General features: G+C 40.1%; 2 protein-coding genes across 35 annotated transcripts in view; one reads left to right on the forward strand and one right to left on the reverse strand.

Moving 5' to 3' along the window:
• ZNF830 (zinc finger protein 830) overlaps nucleotides 1-6,014 on the forward strand; it is a 31,456-nt gene extending 25,442 nt beyond the window's left edge. The window contains exons 9-10 of the mRNA XM_075125559.1: nucleotides 59-135; nucleotides 2,411-6,014. Coding sequence (XP_074981660.1) covers nucleotides 59-135; nucleotides 2,411-2,594 — 261 coding nt within the window. The 3' untranslated portion in view covers nucleotides 2,595-6,014. The remainder of the gene's footprint in view (nucleotides 1-58; nucleotides 136-2,410) is intronic.
• LOC125631898 (poly(rC)-binding protein 3-like) overlaps nucleotides 1-12,514 on the reverse strand; it is a 724,175-nt gene that overhangs the window by 2,324 nt on the left and 709,337 nt on the right. For 30 of the 34 annotated variants that reach the window (XM_075125555.1, XM_075125556.1, XM_075125538.1 and 27 more), the window contains one exon: nucleotides 10,710-12,514. This exon is cut by the window's right edge and continues 931 nt beyond it. The exons of 1 other annotated variant lie outside the window; for it this stretch is intronic. Coding sequence is in view for 3 of the 33 variants with exons in the window: in XM_048839342.2 (XP_048695299.1) it covers nucleotides 10,579-10,615 (37 nt within the window). In the remaining 30 variants the exon portion in view is untranslated. Of the gene's footprint in view, nucleotides 1-10,184; nucleotides 10,616-10,709 lie in introns of those variants that run through there. 3 more of the 34 variants (XM_048839342.2, XM_048839343.2, XM_048839344.2) reach the window with 1 other exon arrangement.

The raw sequence follows: 12,514 nt of genomic DNA on the forward strand, positions 1-12,514 counted from the left end.
TTTTACTGGAAAGAAAGATTGAATGGGGCTGAACTTATTCACAGCTTTTCTGGTTTAGGTTTCAGAAGCAATAGTGGCAGAAGAGGATGAGGAGGGACGTTTGGATCGTCAGATTGGAGAAATTGATGAGCAGATGTAAGTAGATGGGTCTTTCTCAAACTTTGCTTTCTGATTTCCCCCCTTCCCCCCACCCACCCCTGAGAATGAGTAGACATTTCATCTGTAACCTATCATGGCAATACTTTTAAATATTCACTGATCAAAGTGTTTGAATTTTAAAAACAGTTGGTTTCCTGACAGTAAAACCTTTTAAATAAAATGATTGATTTGGGTGGTAGCATTATACCGGTGTTTACTAAGACAGACTGCACTGAGAGCTCTGAAAACAGTAGGTAAGGGCAGAGCCGCCCAGTAAACTACAGGAAGAGATCAAATTTCATTAAACCCTTTGAACAAGGTTCACTTTTTCCCATGCTCCATCTGTGGATTCTGCATCATGTAGAACTCCAGTGAACTGACTATATTTGAGAACCAAACTCTTAAACAATGTTTAGTAGACTGAACAAAAAAATTAGGAACATAATTTTCATATGGAGATTCATGTCTTAATTCTTGGTGACTAACCGGACCCTTGCTTCTCATGACAATTATTTGAAAATGTCTGCTGAATGATAAACCTTATCAGGTGAACCCTCACTAGCTGCAGTGTTCCATTGAAACAGTTGGACACAACTAGTTTAAGCTTCAGCAGGATCAATGAATACAGCTTAGTTTGACATTTTATGGTCCTGTAAATCAGTCACTTTGTGTTACATTTACAATTCATGACAAAGCTATTGATTGAAAGGAAAGGACTAGTTTCCAGTTGGATGTTTTTTTTTCGATGAGTGAAAAACTAGCAGCCATCCTTAAGTGAAAAGATGTTCATACTGAAGCAATAGTTAACCAGTGTGGCAGATTTAGCAGCTACTTAGATGGTATTAATGATGATATCCAAGTCAAGTTGCTTTTGGGACTAAAGATACGACTTCAACAGTGATCTTGTAATTCTGGAGAGAGCTTTGACTAAGCCTGAAGGTGTTTAAACAGTCCCTTTTACCATCACCATTTAAAATCTCATGATTACGTTGGACCAAATTCAGGAATTTGTAGGTAGCTGCAAAGGTTGTTGCTATTGATAATTTATTTTGTCTGAAGTAGAAGTCCATGTGGCCAGACTTTTAGCTTCATGTTCTATTTAGAACAGCATATTTGAATGCAGGCAATGTTCAAATAGCCCATGAAGCTTTTTGGAAGCTGTTGTATTTTCTAGAGAAACTCCTTAAATGGAGTAGATCCTCAGTGTTAGTTGGAAGTGTCTCCTGTGAAGCACCTTAGACATTTTGTGTTCAATTCCTAAAGCCTGTCTTTGAGTGCGTGTTCCAGTGCGCTTTCAAAATTGGTAATACAACTGAGTGTTGAGAAATGGCCATTGTGGTTCACTCCTCAGCATCAATCCAAAATGGCCTGGTAAAGCTGGTGAAATCCAGTTTTGGGAGTGTAAGGTCAACTGCCTTTTAAAACTGATTGTATTCTAGATCAAATGAAGTATCACAAAGTGCAGGTATACTTTGAAAGTAACTCTCTAAACATGACAGTATGGTGTTCCATGCTTGCCTCCGTGATTAGGATCCAGCTTTAAGCTCTTTTCTCTGTATTGAATCTGCAGGACTAATAGGAGTGAGAAGAAGTAAAAAACATATTGAAATCAAGTAAGCAAATACAATTTAGTATTTGAAGGAACAGATCCTGTTCACTAGTAAGAGTTATCATTTTTACATAGTTATCAGTGTCAAACTGCACTTTAAAGCAAATGCAAAATCTGACGGCCAAACACAAGTTCAGAGGCTTACTGTAGCACACATTCTTTAAATGGTGAAGTTCCAGGGCTACAACACCTTGCCAGGCTTCCATTTAAAAGTACTACTTCTGTGTGTCCTAACAGATAGCAATAAAAATCCATGTGCGCCCTTTTCCGCCTCAGGTGAAATAACATCTTAGACAAAAATTGAAAAGACTGGTTTGAGCTTTTTTCCTTCTCTACAGAATTTGACCGAGTGGTTTCATATCTTTGATATTTTTGAATCAAATTATCACAGGATTGTGATTTGATCTGTTGTTGCTTTTGACATCTTTGTAAGAAAAGCTATGACCAAGGCACTCCACTTCTTCAGTCTGCTTCCATAGGACTACAGCAAAATGTTAGATAATCATATGGGTCTATTGTGAAAGGCTTATTTGAATTTTAACGTTTGTATGTCTTTCACGTTTTTTGACAGGAGAAGCACTCCCAGTATTGTGGGAAAATCTGTTTTTTTTTTAATTTGGCAAAGGCCATAAATGTTAACTAAATGTTTTTACCTTTTTACAGTGAATGTTACCGCCGTGTTGAGCTGCTGCGTAACCGCCAGGATGTAATGAAAGATAAATTTAAGGAAGCCATGAGATTAAGAGCAATCCAGGAGAAAGAGGATGAGGCTATTGGTAGTGAAGATGAAGGAGAATTGCAGGATTTGCTGTCTCAAGATTGGAGAGTCAAAGGGGCTTTGTTGTAGCATTTCAGTGGCATGCTCAATATTCTATTGATCTGTGGTATTACTACTTTTTATCAGAAGTTTTTGTTAAAATATTTATTTTTAAGAAGGATCTTGCAGGTACTAATGAGGTTAACTGTAAAAAGTGTCTGAATCTCTGTAGGTCTAAAATGGAATATTATTTTGTGTAAAGGTTGTACATTGTAAATGTTTTATAAGTTTGAATATAACTTTCCTATTAAAATTATTATTGTAATTTCCTACTAAAATGAGCAAGTAATTTTATAGTCAATATAGACTTCTGGGAGTGTAACACAAACTAAGTCAGAGCTATGAGTTGTCCTATGCTGTAGTTCTTACCAACCAAGATGACAGTGTTAGTGTCCTTTCAGATAGGAAACTCTGCTTTGTCCAGGATGTTTTAGAAATTGCTAGTAAAATACAGTGTCAGTCGTCCAAGACAGGATCTGTTAGTTTTACTCTTTGATATGTAAATGACCTAAGAATCCAGAAACATTGAGTAACAGATTGTGGACAAATTGTAATACTCTGATCTCCTGCCATGCTACAGTGGCCATGCATGTTGCAGAAGATTGTGCTGAACTCAATCTGTTTTCATTAATGCAATTACAGACTGGAACATGCCTGAAAACTCTTGAGCAGAGGGATGAAATGGGTAAGCAACTTGGAGCACTGCACTGGAAGCCCAGTTGGCACTGGAAGAATAACTTCAAAATAAACCTGATTTATTTTAGTTGTAAATATTGGAAGCTTTCAAGGGAGCCTTGGAATTCTGTTTTCTTTCAAGTGTGCAAATGGGTAAATAACATTTTAAAGTTAAGAACCAGAGAACAGGACAAAATTGAGTTAACACAAAAGGGGAGCAAGGAATTTACTGAAATTCCGTATGTCCTGGCTAAATGAGACAGATTCTATTTTTTAAGAATCATATGCTCTTTTGAGTTTTGCAAGCCCTAAAAGCCCTCAAATGTACTGAGCTAGCAGGAACTTCTGAAAATCTGAATGGACTTTTCTGTTTGGTCCCGAGAAGTAGAGTTGTGGAAAGTCTGCTTATTTTTTTAACCTCCGGTTTTGTAAAAGGTTTGTGTTTGGGGTTATATTACAAGGTAGGTTTGGAGAGGAAGTAAAAAAGGAATAGTGAATAAATTTACCACACAATTAATTCAAGCCAGTCTGGGCACAGGTTATATCTACTGCTCACCAGAGTGTTTCTTTCAGGGAAAAACTGTTGTTGCTCACTCAAGGTAGGTGTCACTTTTGTAGCATCTTTTACAATGAACATTCTGTGTGAGGACTGTTTCTCTTGATTCTCTTGAGCCTACTTTACTTCTGCTACTTTACATATTCCCAATATTCCAGCTATGTGATTATAATAAAGTTGTGAAAAGTAAAATTCATACAATCCTTAACAGAACAGAGGATCACTGTATTCTGACCACATATACTGGTCTGCATTCGTGATATTTTTTGCTCAATAAGTACAAAAAACAAGCACAACCAATACTTTAAAAAAAATTTTCAAGTCTAACTTTGCAACTAATCTCTCATGGGTAATATCCAGAAATTTGGCAAGAATGGTTTCCATGTGTCACTGACTTATAAACAGAAACATTCAAAAACTATATTAGAACAAATCTTGAACAGATTGGCAAGTTACTAATTTAATTGGCGAAGAATAAACATGGCAGTGTATTAATACTTTGAATTTCAGTATTACTGGATGCATATCATAGTGCAATGAGTGAAATAGTGAGAGTAGCTCCCCTCTTGTTCAGGAATGAAAGTTCCTGCTCAGAAAGATGGAGGCAATGGGAATATTTGTTGAATGACTGGCAGTCTTGCTATTTTCTGTAAGTACAGTTTCCTTCATTTTCCATACATTCTGGACAGTGTCTGATGTACAATTTTTTCCCACTGCATACTCTTTCCACCCCACTAGTCCCACCGCCCCACTAGTCCACCAAGGAGAGCTGCACAGACTCTTAATTCTGATATTATCTCACCCACCTTGTCTCTATTATCTTTTATTGAACCAACTTCTGTTTGGTGAGAGACACAAGCTTTAGAGTTTACAAAGAGCTCTTCTTTAGGTCTGGGAAACCTAATCAGAGTGTCAAAGTTAAATAGAAGGTGGAACAGATTGTTTAGCATAAATAGTTAACACACATTTCAAGGGACCATTGAAAGGTTAACTATTTATGCTAAATAATCTGTTCCACCTCATACTTGACTGTGATACTCTGATTAAGGGCTGGTCAGCACTACAGTTAGGTTGACATAAGGTGCCTTGCGTTGACCTAACACTAAGTGTTTACTACACTAAAATGTAGCTCCCACTGGTGTAACTTGCCCACTACATCAATTTAGGCCTTGTCTACACACTACTCCAGCTATGTGGATAAAGTAGCTGAAGATGACGTAGCTTAGGTCAACTTACTGGGGTGTACACGGTGCTGCATTGACGGGAGACGCTCGCCTGTCGACTTAAATCTGGTTCTCCACCAGAACAAAATTAACTGGAGAGTGCTCTGTGGTCGATGTAGTGGGTCTTCACTAGACCCGCTAAATCAACCCCTGCTGCACCGATTGCAGCAGCATCAATCCCCAGTAAGTGTATTGATAGGCATGAATAACCGCACCTCCATGAGAGGGGTAGAGCTTACGGCAATGTAGTTAAGTTGATGCAGTCTCAGTGTAGTCACTGCGTTGCTTACATCAACTTGCTGCCTTTCAGTAGCTGTGCCACAATGTCCCACAGTGACAGTTAAATCGGTGCAAGGGCTCCTGGTGAGGACGTGCACCACCAACCCAAGAAGAGTAGTGTGGACGTGCAAACGTGATTTAATTACTGCAGTGGCTGTACTCCAACATAATTTAGGTTGACTTGACTTCACTCTCCCAAACCTGAAGAAGAGCTCTGTGTAGCTCAAAAGCCTGTCTCTCTCACCAACAGAAGTTGGTTCAATAAAAGATATTGCCTCCTCTCTGTAATATCCTGGGACCAACATGGGTACAACACTGCATTATTCTAATACTTGGCAGAAGTAGGCTGAAGCCAACACACCAGTTTCTTGTGTTTAGACAACCAGAAACTTTTGTATGTCCTGTTTAGCTCTCTCAATGGGGGTCTAGTATGTTTCCAAGGACTGATTTGATTAAGGGCCTGTCTTGTCATTGGTCTTAATGTTCTGATCAGAGAAAGTGGAACAGACATGGCTGATTCTAAGGACAGCCTGCATAGAGCAACATGGATGTACACTTCATTTTTATAACTGAAATTATATTGCATGTCTAACTTTATAATTTTGTGGGCTTCAGTTCTCTTCATTTTTTGTGCATGTTTGAAGAATATTTCTTTTTTACTGTATGTACAAGGAATGGGGAAGGGAAATGAGCATTAAAAATACAGCTGGCAAAGTCTCTATCATCTTCGTGATTGTTTAATTGGGGGAAGCTCGAGAGTCAGTATTTACCTTTGGAATCAGAATACTACTGCATCTTAATGCAATCTTTTTAATTCTTTTAGAATAGACCTACTTTCCTATCCTTGTTAGCTGTCAGAACTAGAACAGATTTGTGCACTTAGACCAAGTACATTAACTAAACAAATTGTCGTCTTTTGGGTATTATGAATGCTTGGCAAGCATGTCCAGTGAGCCAAAGGACTGTCCTAACTAATCCCTCTGTTTCTTAGAGGAGGAAATTCATGCAACATTAAGTAACCGATAATGAACCAATCAATAGCATCATGCATATTGCTGAGAAACTGAAATTACTGCTGCATTTGACAGCATTGAGTCCTATTGATAGTTCCTTTAAGAATGAAAATGGGCCAGTATGTCTTTTTCTTGAAAGGACAGTCTCTTAAGAGCTCCATCATTCATAGAAACAATTGCCCTAGTAGACACAATTTTCAAGGAGAATAATGGGACAAGAGAAGTTGTCCAGTACTTCAGCTCTTACTCAGGAAGCTTCTAGAAAAGGTCTATTGTGGTGATGTTAAGAGTGACCTCTAGAACTGGAATTTTTATCTATTAGTGTGCCAGCAAGGCAGGACTCAAACCTCCTTTTTAGCAGAGCCTAGTATCAGAAGTGGCCTTGCACAAACAGGAACTTAAAATCAGCCACACTGAACAATTTATCATTACTCGTTAAAGCAGTACTATAGATAAAGTAAACTTTCATACAAAAACCAATAGTGGATACATTGGGTTATTAACCATTCAAACAATTACCACTTCAAGGCCACTTGTGCAAGAAAACATGCTATTCAACTTCTAAGACAAGTTCGTTAGTTTTTAAATTAGTCTGGATTTCAAACTTCAGGCTTCTCACGTTTGTAGCTTGAATGGGTAATTCTTGCTTTGTAGTTTCAAAAGAAGAGGGGAGATTTTCAAAGGTGCTGATTGGAGTCCCATTGAAAGTCAATTAGAGTACTGTGTCTAGCACCCCAGGGTGTCTCAAAACATCTACAGGGAGGTTTTCAAACAAGGCAAACTTACAGATGTTTGGGAGTGAAAAAAGAGCACAGTGCTATCTTCAGAATCAGGAAGACTCATCTTGGTGAGTTTGTCTCAACTTCTCCCATTTTCATAGGCAGGAGGAGGCCGTGGGTAGCTGTCACAAGCCAGTCTACATAGCAAGAGTTGGCAATTTTGACACAAAAAAACTTCCTTAATTTAAATACGGGCACTGACTGAAACCTACCCAAAAACACAGGAGCCTGGGCATCAACCTGCCCACCACAAATAAAAGGCCTGTGCTGTCCATGCCCAAATTTGAAGGTTGTCATTCCAGGTCTATTTGGTATTTCTAACTGGATGCTGAGACCAGTAAGCTCCTTCCCGCTTGCTGAGCTACAACAAAAGCTACCAAAAAGCAGCCCTAAATTGCTTTCACTGTACTTGAGTATTGTGCCTTTTGAGACCTAGCAGCATGAGTCATGCTCTAGCTGACAGCCTTTGCGATTCAGAGCTGAAAAATGCTCTGTAGAAGCTATGCATTAATACACAGGGCACGGCCCAGTGGGGGATTTCTTTTAACAAGTCACGGGATGGGGTGCAGAAGCTGACGCCAACAGCGGGTGGTCTGTTCCTGTGAACATTCTTTGCGCCCATGAACGTATGCACAGCAGAAAGAGGCGAGTTGGCCCCGCATAGTTCCGTTTTCGGTTTAGCGAGGGAACGAACCTCCACTGCTGCTTGACCTAATTTAGATGACTTATAATGACAGTATTTTGGTAAACGGAACCTGCAGGATTAGTGCAGCCTAGAGTGTTTTACCCAAAAAAAAAAAAAAAAATCCAAACGTTGGCAATGTAAATTATTCCTCTGTGTCAACGCCCCACCAGCCACATCCCTTGCCCACAAGTACATTCACCTCATTAAAGCAGATTTCAGTGCACCTTTTGCAAGGATCTTGTGTCCATGGTTTTATATTGCTGCATCTGACCAGTTTGCCTTTCTCTGTGTGTGTTTGTGGGGGGGAGGGGATGGGCTCCCCTTCTCCCACTTGCGGTTTGCTGCCCCCCCCCAACCTTTTGTGTGATGTCATCGCTCCCACACTATTTTGTCTGGCCTAGACTGTAAACTCTGTGGAGCAGCTCTCAGGGCTTTCTTTGCCAGCAAAGCACCATACCCGCTGATGCTGTCTCGATAACATCCCTAGGCTAATTTGTCTGTTCACGCCACTGCCTTGCCTGAAATCAAGCCTCACGTGCCTCTTTTGGTTACTGCAACAGCTTGCCTCTGGGCCCGCCCCAAGGCCCAGCACGCTGCTGCTCGCTTTGCGTTACCCATGCACAAGTGTGACCACGTAACCCTTCCTTCTCAGACAATTCCACTAGCTTCGACTTCATTTTCAACAGCTAGCCAGAATTTCTCCTCGTTTTGAAAAACCTGCCAGGATCGGTCCCCTGCTTTTCACCAACTCAGCCTGTCTCCTCTCCAGCCACACTCCCCACAGTGCCCACCACTGGTTTTGCACAGCCCACTGTGGAGAGCGCCTGCCCTTTGGAACAGACGCCCTGTAGCTTTCCACTTTGTCAAACCTGCTCTTGGTTTTAAGCTCGCTTGTGAGCCCTTGCTTAGGCTGCTTTATTTCTCATTCTAGTCCCCCCGCTCTTCTGTATGAAGCCTGTAAGTGTCTTTGTTAAGGTGCTTGGGAAGAGTTTGTATGAAGACCGTCATACAAATGCAAACGCCTGATGGCTCATACCTAGTACTACAACTGACAGCAAGACAGTCCTCGCCCACTCAGCATTTAACACTGCCGCTAGGTACTTACTTATAGGCACTAATACCATGCTGGAGGTCAGGAGAAATGTCAGTGGCACTTGAAAAAACAAGAACTTGGAGGTCATGTCCAGTAAAGAAACTACGACTTGCCTTATTTAAAGCATAAAATAAGTCTTAACGTAACAAACATTTTATCAGGGACTTCAACATGTACCTACAGGTTTGAAAGCATAGCTGTGGCTAGCTCCACTAAGGCAGCACCTTGATACCTTTTCAAGGCACTGAGTCAGAAACATGCATCTTATGGGCCTGCCCTTGCAACTCTAACCGACTTCAGGAAGAGTCCTTGCCTGAGCTAGGGGTTCTGGGATTCTTCAGCTGAGTTGGATATAGACTGGTTCATATTACTTGCATGCGCTGCAAAACCACAGCGTCACCAAGGGTATTGCAACGTATGAAAAAGTTGCAAATGCCCTACAGGAGAGGTGGCCAGCGTGCAGCCCACAAAGTTAGCCAATGCTCCTGGTTACTCCTATCTTTAATATAAAGGCATAGCCCATCATGGAGGCTACAGGTGTCGGTTTGCAGCACTCCATCAGATCCAAACAGGACACTGGACGAGTCAAGGACCTTTGCATGACGCAATCAGTAGTTTCTATGGGCCAAGCCTCCGTATGAAAGATGAGGTTAACTACATATTTTTGATTGACTATGGCCCTTGGATTGCTGGCATAGTTCCAATGCAGTCCTTGGGTGGATAAAGTTTGGGCATCTCTGCCACCCAAAGCAATGTGCAGTGTTGTAAGCAATAGAGGCATGAAACCAACAAAGGCCATTCAGACTCAGTACCTGGCTGTGTTTGCTTTTCTTCCCTGGCTGATCAAAAATCAATCCTGGTCTTAAATGAGAAATAGGGGTGGGGAGTGGTTCTTTAAATCTCATTATTATGGGCCAAATTCTGCCACCTCCAGTCCTTCTGAGTAGTAATTTACCCCACTCGAAGACCGATTAAATCCACACGGGATTAGTTGCCGAGTAAAACACTACCCAATATAACCTGTGACAGAGCTTGGTCCCATGTAGTCATGTCTGTAAGTGCTTTAAAAAATCAGCCACCAGGATCGTCTAGTGGCCTGTTTGATGTTGCTGATACTGCAGTTTGTTATGCTGCTACCGAAAGAGCACTGGGGCCTTACATGTGATGAGATTAACCCTTTAATCCTTGATGAAAACAAGCCATTTGTCTATGAGATTATTTTGAGAAGCCATTTCTAAACGAGACAATTGTCAACCTGATTACCAAAGAACGCATTTAGAGCAACACAAAAGTTGTATGCAAAAAGCTACCATGTGGTTTTAAAGCAGGAAAAAAATTTATTTATAAAAAAGTCTTCTTTAATTTACCGCCAAGTCTATCGTTGAATACAGTGAGTTAGAATACTAACAGCCCATGCTCTTATACAGACTAGGCAAAGCATGAACATCAACAAAAATTAACTCCCCCAAAATTTGCTCGACAGTATGAGCCACAACAGTGTTAAAGTGGAACAGTAATGAAAGCAACACAAGAGTTAGGAAGCACAGTTGCTTAAAGAGTAAAAGTAGTATTTATTTTGATGTCTCAGAATAATAAGAAAGTTAGAAATGGCAGAAATTCCACTGTAGATTAGTCCATAGAAATCATTGTCTCATGGGGCTTTGGAAAAGTCCTGTCTGGTGGCTAATGTACTAGGGCAAGATGAGATACATTACAGAGCCCCCAGGCCAGTAACTTCTGAAGACAGCCTAAAATGTAGGAACAAAAATGAGGAGAAAAAGAAAAAAAAGAAAAAAAAAATCTTCTCACCATTAAAAAAATTACACTTGAGTACAACCAGCATAGAAGAGCATTTCAATGCAGGCAAGTTTTCTCACATTCTTTTACTTCAGTTATTAAAACAGTTACAATAGTCCAGAACAATTTTACAGCAGTTTTCTAGAGCTGTTAAATATCTGAGGTACCATGACATTTGTTCCAGTTTTTCCTTCATTATATACAAACAGCCCCCCCCCACTTTTGATAAGTGAAAACTGTAACAATGACAGTTCTACAAATGGTTACAGTGACAAAACTTAGCGCAAAGGTAAGAAGGTGGAGAAAAGCCTATAAAATACAGAAATGACAAAGAATACTGAAATAGTACTTAGCCCTATACAATAACAACACACTTTTAAATACCATGGTTTAAAAAGTATTGCATTTGCATTCTGTGTTTTTAGTTTATATTAAAATGCACTGAATACAGTTCAATTCGTTAAAGCTTTGTGTCCAAGGAGTGCAAAGTGGATGAACATGGCAGGCTAATGGGATTTTGAATTTTGAAATTGTGAGGAAAACAATATTGCGTTACTTAGCCAGTGCTATGCAACATAACTTAAAAATAAGGTGAATGGACAAACAGAAAATGCCATTAAAAACTAGTTCCAACAGCTAGCAACCAGCTCGTACATCTCCCAGCTACTTTCAGTTTGCTTGCAACTATTTTTCCTTTCTGAGTAAACTTGCTTACTGGCTGGCATCCAATCAATGTGACAACCTTCCAACAACATTTGCTATGAAATAGCTTGTACGTGTATTTAATTTTTAAATGCCTGTTTTCTAACGATAACTTACACTGTGAAATGAGTTGCCAAGCTTTTAAACTGGAATGTATTTAGGATTTGTACAATAACCTTAGTAAACCTTAGCCAATGCATGTTGGCCAAGGCGGCCATGTGACCCTGCTCCCCTGAAAAAGTTAATGGGTGTTTTTTTATTGATTTCCGTGGGACGATGATCTGGGCCCTAAATTACCTGGGGTATATTTTCAGCCAGGATGATACCTGGCTGTGGGAGTGTATCTTTGGGCCTGCAAAACAAACTGGGGGCACAAATCTGAGTCCTTGCCCCTCTGATTTGTACCCATAATTAGATACTTAGAGGTGCATGTATTTGGAGTTGCACCTTCAGGTCATAAGCAGGAGCAAAATATATGGGGGCAAATTGTGCATACAAAAGGGAGCCTGCCCTCCTGAAAATGTCCTCATGAAAGTACGTTATCCTTCACTAGTATCCTAAATTAAGAAGAACCATTGTGCCCTGTAAATATCCTGTAGAAACAGATCGGTTAGGTGAGTACTGAGACTTGGCTGATACATTAGTGTGGCTATAAGGATGGCACATAGAAGATTTGAAAGCTTGTTAAAATTACCTCATGTTACCACTTAATATTTTTCTTCCTTTAGTTTTTTTTCTCTATCTTTCCATTCTGTTAAGAGTCTCTCAGTGCAGCAAGATTCATACACATGGGTGATCCATGACTATATGCATGTATGTATTAGAATAATATTTGGTATTCTTTTTAGCTTCATTATCTAGTAAGATGCAAGTTCCAAGCAGGTTAATACAAGTCTCAATGCTTTGTGAAGTTTAGCAGAATGACCGCTAGAGGTCAGGCATGCATGGGCATTTCCTTTCAGAGACGCATGGTGCTTTCTAGCTGTGGGCCTATCAAAATGTTCATGAAGACAAATGTCAAATTTGAAGGATACACCAACTGAGAAGTAGTCTCACAGTTGAAGGGATCCCTTCAAAGGGATATAAATACTGACGTGCTAGGCAGTAATTATTAACTATTTCTAATGCCAAAGACGTTTGTCAAACAA

The sequence above is a fragment of the Caretta caretta genome, chromosome 2 (assembly GCF_965140235.1).
Source record: "Caretta caretta isolate rCarCar2 chromosome 2, rCarCar1.hap1, whole genome shotgun sequence".
In the NCBI taxonomy this organism is placed as follows: domain Eukaryota; kingdom Metazoa; phylum Chordata; order Testudines; family Cheloniidae; genus Caretta; species Caretta caretta.